Source organism: Suncus etruscus, chromosome 9 (genome assembly GCF_024139225.1).
Source record: "Suncus etruscus isolate mSunEtr1 chromosome 9, mSunEtr1.pri.cur, whole genome shotgun sequence".
NCBI classification, from domain to species: Eukaryota; Metazoa; Chordata; class Mammalia; order Eulipotyphla; family Soricidae; genus Suncus; species Suncus etruscus.
In genome coordinates this window covers 68,249,060-68,263,163 of record NC_064856.1, presented here as the reverse complement: position 1 = coordinate 68,263,163, position 14,104 = coordinate 68,249,060, and the positions used below count along the sequence as shown (strand labels likewise).

Genomic DNA, 14,104 nt, shown 5'->3' with positions numbered 1-14,104 from the left:
GTGGCCCTTCTTTTAAAAAAGTCAAGATGCTTTGGAGAAAAGCTCTGGGTAGCCAAATCAAGAACAGGGCCCTGGTCTTATGCTTCCCCATTCTGCCTCAGCCTATTCCCTCGTTTCCCTTTTTCCTTTCTTTGTGGCACTTGGGGTCTGGTTTCTGTGTATTTTTTTCCTTGACTGTCTTCCCCTGCACTAGATTGTATGTATCACAGAGGCAGGGAATTAAATCTGGTTCATTGCCCTGGCACCCAGGACAGTACCTGTCTGGGGAAGACTTCTCTGTCATTTGCTGAATGCGGTGAACACTTCACCCTGTTTCCGAGTTGTCTGTGTGATTTAGGTAAAGTTGTTTCTCTTTGTCATTTCTGGGGAAGGGAATGCTATAGTCTCTGGTCTTTGGTAGTACCTGAAAGTTGGTATGAGCACAGCCTCTGAGACTTTCCTTTCTGCAAACATTTAGGTCTCTCTAGGTCCCAGTGAAGTCCTCTGAGATTGGTAAACATCACTCTGGGTCTTTCTGGGAGAGTATTTGGGGGAGATGAATAGAAGAGTTGACTGCAGGTTGCCTTCCCTAACTTGGAGGGACTTTATCCAAACAACTGAAAGTCTGAATAGAAGAAAAGGCTGCCTTTCCCCCAACTAAGAGAATGTTTCTGCTTGCCAGCCTTTAAGCTGGCACTGCCAATTTTGGATTTGCCAGCCACCCTCATGTGAGCCAGATTTTTATAATAATCTTTCAGCAGCATCCAATGGGCCAACCCTCTAAGACACGTCATCACATAATCTTGCACGTGATAATGACGTATTATAAGTTTAGAACAGAGGACCAGGTACCCCATGGTAGGAACTCTGAAGAGAGGGATGACTTTTTCTGTTGAGGGGGTCATGATGTACTCAGAGAAGTAGTTGCATTTGAGCCCCACACAGTGAGAGGGGTTCTGGAAATGAGCTGGCTGATCACACAGGCTGATCACACAGGCTGGCTGATCAGTACCATCAGCTGGGGCCCACCTGATACTGAGGCCCAGGTGTCTGTCTTTGTCAGAGACTCTTGGTGTGCTTGGAGGGAGGCATTGTGTAGAAGACGCAGGGGTGAACCAAACAGACTGGGTTTCTCAAGATGCTTTTGTTGGAAAACTCCAATCCTACAAGGTATGTAGACCTGCAGTTAGTCTTGAACCCCTCAAGATGCAGTCTGCCCTGACTTTTATCAATGACATCCATGACTTGATAACTGTTAAAACCAGGGGTGGAATGAGGACATATTTGGGAACTCTGACTTCTGCCACATGGGCCAAAGCTAAAACTCAAGTTACTCACTCATCAGGCTGTCCTGTGTCTCAGGCCCACACCCATGTTCTTCTGACCTTCATCAACCTTCAGAAGACCTTGGGAATGCTCATTGGGGAAAGGAGCAGTGGGGATAGGCCATACCCGGTGATGTTCAGTGGCTACTCCTGCCTCTGTGCTCAGCATTCCTGGCAGTGCTCAGGGTACCATATACAGTGTTGGGGATAAAACTGGGGTTGACTACATGCCTGGCAAACACCTTAACCCCTGTATTATCTCTCCAGGGCAGAGTAGTCTAGTGGAAGGAGGCTGGTATGACCTCTCTGGGGCAGTGACAGAGACACCAGTCTTGGAATTCTGAGCCTGAGATGTAACCTCTCTCTACTTTAGTTTTCTCAACCATAATTTGAGAATTTGAATAATTCTGCTCATGGGATATTTTTGTTTTTGTTTTTGGTTTTTTGATCACACCGTGATGCTCAGAGATTACTCCTGACTGTGCTCAGAAATTGCTCCTGGCTTGGGGGACCATATGGGACAACCGGGATCGAACCCAGGTCTGTCCTGGGTCAGCCATGTGCAAGGCAAAGCCCCACTACTGTGCTATTGCTCTGGTCCTTCATGGGGTATTTTTGTAGAGTAAATGGTAAGTGGATTGTCACCAACCCACATAAAGCATTTAACATAAAATATTAGCTATTACTATTCTCATTATCATTCATCATTGCTTAATACTGGCTTGTGATCTTGAGCAAATTTTTTTGTTTGTTTGTTTATTTGTTTTTGGGTTACACAAGGCAGTGCTCAGGGGTTACTCCTGGTTCTTTGTTCAGAAATCACTCCTGGCAGGCAAACACCCTATCTTCATGCTATCTCTCTGGCCCCTGAGCAGATTATTTGATTTATTATTTGATTTATTATTATTTATTATTCTCTGTGATGAATTTCATTTTCTGTAAAATGGGCTTTCACCAGGCATTCAGGTTTGGTTAAATTATATAACTTAAGGCAGTACCTAAAATATTTTCACACAGTTAGCTCTTAGACTCTCACATTTTTGTTTACTCATTGTACAGCCTGCTTCTCTTCTTAGATGGTACCAAATGTTTGGAAATTTTATTCCCATGTTAACTTAAAAAAAAACTCCAAACTTTTTGCTTAGTGATATTGTGCAAGTTTGGAGACCTGAGAAATTTTTTAAAGATCTCACCAGACATCCCCTATTGGAGTTGCCCACACCCTGACCTGGGGTATATACTTTATAGAGTTCCCTCCTCACTTCCTAAATAGAACTATATTATTCACAATAATACAATAGGATATATAGTCTATTTAAATTGTGAATGGTAGTGGTTGATTTTTGTGTTGTTATTAGGGTGGAAGCCTTATTTTAGGTCACTGGCCAGTCTCTTCTAAAGCTGCCTCTGAATTAAATTAGACACCACTTTAACTCTGGAGAGATTTTAGAGGTCACTGTTAAAGTTTAGATTCGACATTGTCATCTCTTACTGTGGGGATGGGAAAACGATACCCCTAGTACAGAAGGGACCTGCCACAGACTGTTTGGCTAGAAGGGATACTAGGACTGGGATCCAGGTCTCCTGACTTTTAGGCTAAAGCCTTTTTCCTTCTTTCTCTAACTCTTTTTGCTTCATTATTCTTATCTATTGCTCTCAGTGCTCAGGGATCACTCCTAGGCTTGGAGACTGTATGGTATGCTGAGAATTCAACCCAGGTTAGCCATGTATAAGGCAAGCACCTTTTCTGCTATTCTGCTGTGCTATCTCTTTAGTCCCTCTTCTGTTCTCTTCTTGTTTCCTAGTTTTAGTTTGTTCATCTGGTACTTCCCATGCTTCTGATATGCCAGATGAAATTCTTGAATCCTAAAATTCTGTGATGGAGACTTCAGTTCTCTTTTCCATCTTTATCAGTAGAGGAATTGACCCTGATTTATTGGTAAAAGACAGTTGGCGGAGAAGATTTGACAAATTGGTAGAAACTGTGGGTGGAACTATGGAAATCTTTGATAAGCTGTGATGTTCAGTTTGGGAGAATATTAGTAATAGGGCTTAGCATTTGCTGTTTTTCTGTATTTGTTATTGCTGTTATTTATGCCACATAATGTGTCTTGCAACAACATTAGATAGATGTTATTCTTGTTTGGCAAATGTTGAGTGACTGCTCAAGATTGTGGAATCAGCCAATAAAGGATAAAGTTCAGTAGTGCTGAACAAGAAGTAGATAGATGGAGATACCTAGATTTTTTTTGTTCATTTAGGCAGCAGGACTTATCAAACACCTCCTTTTTTTGGTTTGTGGGCCATACTCACTGAGGCTCAGGCTTTATTCCTGCGCTCTACACTCACTCATGAATCACTCTTTGCAATGTTCAGGGAGCCATATGTGATGCCAGGGATTGAACCCAGGTTGACTGTGTACAAGCCAAGTGTCCTACCTGCTATACTATTTCTCCAGCCCCCACTAATACTACTTATTTGATTTTGTCTTATTAGGGCCCTGCCTGGCAATACTCAGGGACTACTAGCTCAGTGCTCAGGAATAACTTCTGATACTGTCTGGGCAACTGATAGTGCTGGGAATTGAACCCAGGGCCTTTTACAAATACAAGTGTTCTACCACTGAATATCATCCTGGTCCTGAGCTCCTATATTGAGCTGGGCAAGTATACCAGACTGTAAGAATGAGTCAAAGTAGACTGCTCCTGCTCCCATAGAGGTGACTTTGGTTGGGAGATGAGCATTACTTGAAAACGTCTTCCTTTTTTTGTTTTTCTTCAGTTTTTTGGCCATACCTGGCAGCACTTGAGTTACTTCTGCTCTGCGCTGGGGGACCATATGGTATCAAACTAGGGTCAGTCATGTGCAAGGTAAATTGTACTACTTGCTGTGCTATCACTGAGGCCCCTAATAAATACTTCTAATGAGTGTAGTTTATAAGTTTTGAAGACCACTTTCAGGTTGAGGACATGATTCTCTGGGCTTATTGCTCACAAGAATCTGATCTGGGTTGTGAGCTCAGCAGAGTTGAAGAGTGGGTAGGAATTGGCTAGATCAGTGGTCTGCAACCTGCGACTCGTGAGCCACATGTGGCTCTTTACACTTTTAATTTGGCTCTTCTGTGTGCCAGGCGGCCGCTCCAGGAGTCAGGACTCTGCTCCTAGCCTCTGTCAGTGCGCGCCCTGTGTGGCTCTCAAAATAAATTTCAATCGTGGTTTTGGCGAGATTTGGCTCAGTTGAAAAAAAAAGGTTGCCGACCACTGGGCTAGATGAACCAGATTGCATATAATAGACAGAGGGAAGCAGAAGAGAGGTTGCTGGAAGAACAATGTGAAACTACAGTAGCTGTTTCTAGCACCTGTGCTCTACGCTCTCTCCCTTTCTCAGCCGGTTATCCTTGGGCAGTTTGTTCTGTGTAACATTCTCAGATATTAGAGATGGAAATGAAAGGGTTGTTTAGCCTTTCATGCTGGAGCCATGCATGGTGTTTTCATAAAATCTTACTGTATTTGCTAGTTCCATTTTGGCATCTTCAATGACATTTTGTAGCCTTGGGGGACAGATTTTGTTAAGAAAAGATGGATATTCCTCAGACTCTAATCTACCATTCTATTTTCTTGTCACCTTTAGGACCCCATTCCTGAGAACAGGGTAGAAATTTCTCTTTTGCAAGAAGCCCAGTCTTGCAGTGGCTTCTCTGTATATCTAGCTGAAGCACCTGCCTTTTTCACAACTCCAATCTTTGATGGACAACAAAAAAGAAAGCTGGTTCCATGAATATTTCTCATTCATTCATCCATCTATCCATTGTCCTGAATCCTCAGACCTCAGAGCTTCCTTCACCCCCCCAAAGGTGCCCCCTCCCCACACTCATCCCAAGCTTTGCATCTAATAGTCTGTCTCCCTGTTCATTTTCTCTTTATTTAGATTTGACTATCTGGCAAGATTTTTTTTAAAAGGCTCCAGAAAGTAAAATCATTTGGCGAGAAAATAGCATTTCCCGACTCCCATTGAGAGGGCTGCTTATCTGGCATGTCTGCACCCAACATCAACATCACCTTACCAGCTAAACCTGGAATCCTAAAACCTCAGCGTGTTGTTTATTTTCTCCCCTTCTCTTTCTCTCAGTTCTAATAGGGTGCCAAGCGTTGCAGATTCTTCCTCCGCCCCCTGCCCTGTGACTTCAACCCTAGTTTTAGCCCTGATTCATCTTAGGCTTTGTGTTAATTGTAAACAAGGTAGTGTTTCCTTCCTTCCTTCCTTCCTTCCTTTTTCACTTACTAGCTCTGTGACTTTGGCTAAGTGCCTTGTTCCCTGACGGGAAAGAGCTCATGGGGTTATTAGGAGGGGAAGATAGGATTCTATATAGAGAATGCTCAGAACAGAATGCCTAGGTACCTTGAACATTATGAATATTATTACAGATCCCTGCTGATTCTTTGCCAGATGTATCAGCCCCAAACATTTCTTTTATCAGATCTCACTTTTGCTTAATAGTCTGTAGTTTCCCCATAGTCTGCTTAGCAGCACCTTGGAAAATGAGTGTGGCATGCCAAGAAGCAGAAAGAGAAAATTACAACTCCTTTTGTTTTTAATTTCATTTTCTGTTTTTGTAGTATATTTTATACACATACACATAGATACACATCTATGTGTATATAATTTTTTTTGAAGGGGAAGGAGCCTCTAATTCTAGGGAATTTCTCAGGAAACCTGGGGCTACTTTGACAGTTCTCAGTCAGCTGGGAAGGGGGGTCAGTGCTAGAGTGCAAGAATATCATTCTCCTGGGATCTTCCAGTGCTGGAGACCACCAGGGCCTCCTCTGCAATGCTTGGGAAATCATATAGTGTTAAGAATGAGACTGGAGTTGGGCAAATGCAAGGCCACTTGAGTAAGGACACAGTGTTCCAACTTAGAATGTTTACTACACTGGCATGGGCTTAAAAAAAACACACATATTTTGGTAATAAGGAAGGGGAGTGTAAACCTATGAGTTTGGGGATCCTAGGCCTCATATAGAGCCAACCCCACCCAGCCAGGCATCTCTGCTTTTTCCTCACTGCCCCATCTCACTTCCCCATGACCTTCCCCATCGCTCAGACCTACCTGTGACTGTGCCCGTGGCTTGCTGGTGTTTCTCATCCCTATACTTGCTCCTAAAATTCTCCTTCCTCTCTCCTTTTCTTTTCCCATCCAAGAGTTTACATTCAGTGCCTCTTGCTCCATCAAGCCTGCCAGGGCCATTCGAGCTTGTAATGCTTCCCCCTCACTCCTGAGGTGTTATCTGTCAATGCTCACTTGGCCCCTGTTGTTTTCTCCTTTGCATTAGGACCTTTTGCCATGTTTACTTCTCGCCCCCACAGTTACTCTATGGTGATTCTCTCAGGGATGTGCCTTTAAATCATATTTTACTCACCGACTTTAGTTTGAACTGTTTGTCATTTTCTTCATTTATCTGGAGACACCTACTTGTTACTTTCATATGACATTAATGTCTATATATTTTTATTGCAAGCATATATACTTTAAGAAAAAAGATTCATTGGTTGTATTTGTGATCAGAGTCTACTTAGATTTGACAGCACTCTTCAGCTTGAGGCAAACATTTGTCTACAGTGCATCAATGAAATTTGGGGGGGGTACATGGTTTCATTGTTTTCACTGACTCCATGTAACCTAAATTTACAATGCTGCATTTAAAGCCTTTATTTCAGTGCTCATAGTCTTCTGTTATGTAGCACGTCCTTCCCAGGAGGGCATTCTAGTGCAGAAAGCTGGATGGTACACAGAACATATCCACTTAATCTGGGCTTTCCCCTCCTCAAACACTACAAGAATGGTGTTGCATCAGTCAGTTTTGTCTATCTCTGATAGCAGCTGTGCAAGTATTAGTGGTTTCTTTGGGCTTGGAGTCAGAAAAAAGGTTTAAATGTCCAGTATACCTTTTATTGTGTGTATGTTTTTGGGCCACACTCAGTGGCACTCAGGGGTTACTCCTGGCTCTGCACTCCGAAATCACTCCTGGCAGGCTCAGAGGACAATATGGGATGCCGGGGATTGAACCTATGTCAGTCCTGGGTCATCTACATGTAAGGCAAACACCCTACCTCTGTGCTATCACTCCTGTCTGAGTATACTGTTTGTTGGCTGTCTGGATTTGACCAAGTCATTTAACTTTATTTCCTCTCCCCTCCCTTCTCCCCTTTCCCTTCCTTTTATTCCCCTCCCTTTTTCTCTCTTTATCTCCCCCTCCTCTCATCTTCTCTCCTCCTTTGCTCTTCCCTTCTCCCCTCTCCTCTCTCTCTTTCCTCTCCTCTCTTCCCCATCCCTCCTCCCCACTTCTCCTCTCCCCTCTCCTCTCCTCTTCTCTTCTGTCCTCCACTCTCTTCACTGAGCTGCATGCCTCGCCCCATTTAAACTCGCCTGTAAAAGAAGCTAATCCATACATCATACATTTAGTATCAGGATTAATTGAGATAGTGTCTGTGAACATAAGTAACTGCCTTTTTAAAAGGCAATAAAGACAAAGGTGATTTCTGTCTGGTGTGAGCCTTTTTATGCCTAATCTGTTTTAAAGAGGTACAGGTAGAGTGTTACCTATCTGACTGAGCAACCTTAGGCTAGAGATGCAAAAGCTGGACATGCAGTCGGCCTGGTTTCTGGTCTTGTCTCTAATAGAATGTCTATGGCCTCCCAAGAGAGCATGCAGATTAATTAGTTAATCTTTGTAAAGTGCTTTAAAGGTGAAAAGTGCTATGTAAGTGGAATGGTTGAATTGCTATTGGAGATGTAATAATGGTAGCACCATATTCTGGCAGCCTTGCCTCTCAGACATCAATAATCAATAGGAGGGAAGGTTCTACGATGTTTTGCTTGATAAGGAAGAATTTGTTGTGGGATTTGTGATAACATAATTTCTGCAACCTTATAGAAAGCAACTTGCCAGAACGGGAATGTCAGAGTCATTTAAGAGTTATGGTCTTAGGCCAGGAAAATAATTCAGCGTTTAGGACTCAAATTCGAACCCAACAGCACATGGCACACAGTAGGTGTGGCCCTGGTGGCCCTTGAATACTACTGGGTGGCCCTGGTGGTCCCAGCACTACATGTCCTGAGTAGTACTGCTTTCCTGAGCCCAAGCACTGAACCACTAGAACCACTGGCCAAGTATGGCTTTGAGTAGTCACCAGGCTTTCTGAGCACTGCTTGGAGTTTCTGTACCATATTTAAAAAATAGCTTCTAGGGGGCTCTTCTGTTTTGAGGGATGTAGAATTTTATTTTTAATCTGTTCAGGAATACATACAGTTGTCAGTATTGATTCTTTTTCCTGAGCATGTGGATATTTTTGTTTTGTTTGTTTAATGCTGCTTAAATCCAGGAAGACTGATACATGGTTATGGGCCAGTGTGAATAACCAGTATGGTCCCATAGACTAGTAAGAGGAGATATGGTTTAGTTGTATAATCTGGGGGTAGATGAAATGAAGCCATGTCTGAACTGAATTTTCTCACTGTTAAATGGGAACATAGAAGTTGATGAGGATAAGAATAAAGGTATTCACAGGAAGGTGAAGTTCATCCTTTCCATGGGAAATTGGGGGAGTTTAGAAAGACTTCACAGAACAGGTGGCACATAAGCTGAACTCTAAAGGTTGAGTCCAGATAGATATTTTATGGAAAGGGCATTCCTGCTCAAAGGAGTGACATGTGTGAAACCATGAAATGGCACATCTGAATGGACTCACTCTCAAGCTTAAAATGATTCTGGCATCCCATCAGGTTCTGCTCCCTCATTGAAGAAACTCCTAGGAACATCTTGGTTTCTCTTCTGGGGTCCATGCACAGATTGATCCTGAGAACGATATCTCTTCAGTGTCCTGCATCCTTACAATAGTCTGACATTTCCCCCATGAGTCGGTGGTTGTTTTTTAGCTGACACCAGAAACCATATGTTGAGTATGGGGCCAGATGAAGCTTTGATACTAAACACAGAGTATGTAGTAGATTTGTCTAGAATTTAATATGCATTACTTGGTGTTTTGTCTCTTAAGCAAAGTTTTTCTTTGTTAAAATAAACATGTATAAAGAATTTATACAGCGCACATGGTTATGCATATTTATTGCAGAGAATCTGTTAATAATCTATGCCTCATCAGATTTTGCATTTCTGTTGGAATAACAAATGTCGTACTTGGTAGAACTGAGTGAAGTTGGTGATAATTTTCTTTTAACTAGGAGAAGAATGTCCATTTATCTTTTCCTAAACTTCATTTTCCTCTGTTATCTTTTGCACTGGCCAGCTTCCCAGGTGGTAGTGCATCTGGAGGACTGAATACTTTCCTTGCTCCTGGTGATTTGTGTTTTTCCTTTCCCTTCCTTCATTCCCTTTCCTTTAGCACTGACAGGTATTTGCCTTAGGAATGTTAGAATTGCTCATTTGTAGAGGGCGTACATTTAAGGAGGCCCTCTTATATAAGTTATGTGGAGAGAGAAAAAAAAAAAGCCATAAATCCTGCCATTAATTGAGCCTAGAGTTAGGCTCTAAGTGAATGGGGCAAGTCAGAAGCTTGGTGAACTTCAAGGTGACTGGCTAGATCAGAGAGGAGAGCTAGAGAACAGACATATGGGCAGAGCATGGAAAGAGTATGTGTCTTGGGACTGGGGATGGGCAGATTGGAAGAGGTACTTGGTTGATATGTTATAGGCTGTATAGCCTGTGCAGTAGCCTTGGCTTAGAATCAGCCTCTAATACTCATCACTTGTTAGGTGAATCATTTCACCTCTTGGAACCCAAGTTCCCACACCTGTAAAGATGTGAATAATCACACTTCCTTTAGAAAATGATAGGAAGGCTCCTGGTATACAGTATTAAAATAAATGTTCACACTTTCTCTCATAATCCCTTGCCTGACCATGAGATCAAAGCTGTGGAATGTAGCCCTAATTTAAATAATGTTTGTTTTTAGAAACTGGCAAGGTGTTTACCTGGGGCCGTGCTGACTATGGTCAACTGGGGAGGAAATTGGAGTTTTATGAAGTCCAGAAACCACAAAAGCAGGATTCATCGCTTCTCTCCTTGACACCTCAGAAGAGCTCACCTTTACCTCTGCATTGCTTAATAGGAACAACTGAGGTAGGAAGTGACTTTCTAGAATCTCTTTTTCTTCTCTTTCAGGGGAGGTCCTATGCTGTGATTGAGTCAAACACTGCTATAGGTCCCAGGCAGAAATCTGAAGGGATCATCCCTTGCCCTCAGTGTTCTCATGGCTTCAATGTGGTAGAGCAGGCAGTTATCCAGGTAACTGAACTGGATAGTTGACTGTGTTTGAACTCCATTTAGAGAGATGTAGGATCTTGGAATTGATTGAGCTAGGGGTCCTCAAACTTTTTAAACAGGGGGCCAGTTCACTGTCCTTTAGACTGTTGGAGGGCCAGATTATAGTAAAAACAAAAATTATGAGCAAATTTCTATGCACACTGCATATATCTTATTTAGAAGTGAAGAAACAAAATGGGAATAAATACCATATGTGGCCCGAGGGCCGTAGTTTGAGGACCATTGAACTGTCTAGGCCTTGAGCTGTACTTTGAATGATGGTAAGATTTGAGCAGCTCTAAGAGAAAAGAGGATTTTCAGTTTGAACAGATCCCCAAGGGTAAAAAGAAGAAAATGACAGGAAGATCACTGGTATATGGTGGGAGCCAATATGAAGTAATATCACAGAGATGGGTTGGAAGCTGATCCAGGGGGCCTTTAATACTGAGTTAAGTATTTTGTACTTCTGTTTAAGTTTCCCAGTGTGGAGACACAGTAGTTCACTTGCTTATTCAAGTCCTTTTAGTTCCCTGAAATGTCTTGAATTTCTATATCCAAGGCAGGAGTCTTAATTTCTCCAGGGGTATGTGCTTTTATTACTGAATTTTAGTTTCCTTCTGTCTTTAAAAATAAAAAAAGATTCAAGTTTTGTTTGTTTGTTTGTTTGTTTTTGGGCCACACCCATTTGATGCTCAGGTTACTCCTGACTAAGCGCTCAGAAATCGCCCCTGGCTTGGGGGGACCATATGGGACTCGGGGGGATCTAACTGCGGTCCTTCCTTGGCTAGCGCTTGCAAGGCAGATACCTTACCTCTAGCACCACCTCGCTGGCCCCTCTGTTTTGTTTTGGATGATACCATGCTGTGCCCATGGTGGGACTCCTGGTGGGACTCAAGTGACCATAAGGTACCAGGAATCAAACCCAGGTTGGCTATATGCAAGGCAAGCACCGTATACTTTGTACTATTGATGTTGGTGGGGTTCCTTGGGTGACTTATGTGAATTTGCAGGAGAGACATTGCAGATTCAAGGAGGAATTATACCTTTGCAGGAAAGGAAAGTCAGTCCTAGACCTGATCAAGGCCTTTTGGATTCCTGTCTTCCCTTATAAAAAATAATTTAAGGAGAAGACCAGCAGTGAAGTAAGAACAGGCTTTATTGGAACTCCTGAGGAGGAAGAGAGAGACAGAGAGCGAGAGAAAGAGAGAAAGAGAGAGAGAGAAAGAGAAAGAGAAAAAGAGACAGACAGACAGACACACACACAGATAGATAGATAGAGACAGATAGAGATAGAGAGACAGAGCCCCATACACATACCAGTGTTAAACTATGAAAGTACACGTTTCAAAAGGGGAAATGTGGGCAGTATGTGTGTATGGCACCATGCATAGGCTGGTAACACCATACGTGCTTGGGCAGCACATTGCACATTGCGTGTCTCCTTTGTTCCAAGTTGGCATTTATAGGGTTTCTTCTAACCTGCTCCCACCTGGGGCTTTCTACCTAGATAAGGATTTGTTGCTACGGTGGTTGTTGGTGGGGAAGAATTGGGTGAAGTTGATGATCTTCTTTGACTTTCTCTTTCTGGCCTTGGCTTTTGCTGAAATTTTACTCAGAGGGGGAATCCAGCTTTCTCTGGGTCTGCTCTGGTGCTAGTTTAAGGTCTTAAAAGGCCTTAGTTCGTGTATCCACAAGTTGGGTCCTGGCATCTAATAAGAGTAACTTCTTCAGATTTCAACTCTGTTTTATTAGATTCCAAGAACTCATTGCCATGAGGTGAAAGGGGGTCTGGGAGAGGTCCCTATTTCTATTTGTTTGCTGGGCTCAGTTTTTGTTTTTGGGCCACATCCAGTTGTGCTCAGGGATTACTTTTGGCTCTATGCTCACTTCTGACTATGCTCAGAGAACCATATGGGAGTCCAGGAATTGAATTCAGGTTGGTTGTGTGCAAGGCAAGTACTCTATCTGCTGTCCTATTGTTTCAATTCAGCCAGACTATGTTTTAATTGGGGGGGGGCACAACCACTGGCACTAAGGTATTATTATTCCTGGCTCTGTGCTCAGAAATTACTCCTGGCAGTCTCTGGACCACATGGGGCACAGGGGATTGAACCCAGGTTTATTGCATGAAAGGCAAATGCTCTACCTGCTGTCCTACCTGCTGCCCTATGACTTCAGCCTCCAGATTGAGTTTTTAAGAAGGATGAAGATAGTCACATAGGAGATGGACCTCTGAACCCAAGTTGGCTTAATGAAGGGAATCAGTCTTTATTCAGTCTGTCAAAAAATTAATAAGTTGGTGAGACTTCTGTAATTAGCATCAGACTAATTACAACCTTCTCTTTACCTAGAGGGCTTCCCTTATCCCCTGGGTCTGCCTGGCCTCCTCCTTCCGGGTATGTAGGACGGATCTTAATTTCTGCTTCCTATCCTTGGTTATCTTGGGCCTTTCCTCAGTTGCTGACTTGGATCTCTATGTCTCTTTCTTTAGTTGAAAATGTCTTTGACAACATCATAAAGACAATTTGGATTAAATAATAATGAAATCATTTATCATTTTGCCATTCTCTCCAACTATATTTCTTTATGCTTGTGTACATGTGTGTACTTTACAAAGTTATGTGATAACATTTATGATGTTTGGTATTCAGCCATTCATTGATTACAGATGCTTTTCTTTTTGGCTTTGAGGATAATTTGAAATGGCTATGATATGGTTTGAAGTGTGATGTTCCGGAATTTTTCAGGTCAGTTTGTGAATGTTGGAAGTTTAGATCATCTCTCCACCTTCTCCTACTTTTTGTCACTATCGTGGACTCTGCAATAAATAACTGAAAAACCACTGAACGGTTTCCAAAGTCAGAATCTTGGGAATGAAATTACAGGGGAAAAAAGCCATGAGCCTATTTATGAGTTTGCTGTATTTCTCCAATTTTGGTCTGAGGGGAGTTGACTCTATCAACACTGAGTGGAGAATGTACTGTTTATACTGTTGTCTACTTAGTGAGTTTAGGTACTGAGAGTTTTGTACACAGTGCTTTAGACTCTCCTGTTTTTCTGCCTCTCCCTAACATTTAAAACTTTGTGCTCTTATAGCACAGCGGAGCCACTGAGATTTCTTGGATTTTTCTGAGTTTCTGGTTTTATTGGCAAGTTGAGGTTAATAATACCTACTGCAAAAGGTCAGTGGTGACTATTACACCATAGTTCTTGGCATGCAGCAGGCACTGGGTAGATGTTGGTTCCTTTTTCTTTTTCCCTGTGAAGTCTTTAACCTGTGATGGCCATTGTAAAATGCTGATAGACATGGTGACACACATGACAATCTGATAGACATGGTGACACACAGTATGACACTGATATAACTTTGATGTAGTCTCTTACTATGTCTGTCTGAGGAGTAGACTTGAGTCCCTTGGAAGCCTTCTCTTGGCTTCCTCACCTTCTCTGCTCCATTGTCTTGACATCTGGTATGTAGACTGG

The 14,104-nt window shown here is 42.5% G+C and overlaps 1 protein-coding gene across 1 annotated transcript in view; it reads left to right on the top strand.

Moving 5' to 3' along the window:
- The window catches only part of SERGEF (secretion regulating guanine nucleotide exchange factor), a 286,373-nt gene that overhangs the window by 45,951 nt on the left and 226,318 nt on the right, over window positions 1-14,104 (top strand). The window contains exon 9 of the mRNA XM_049781050.1: window positions 10,272-10,438. Coding sequence (XP_049637007.1) covers window positions 10,272-10,438 — 167 coding nt within the window. The remainder of the gene's footprint in view (window positions 1-10,271; window positions 10,439-14,104) is intronic.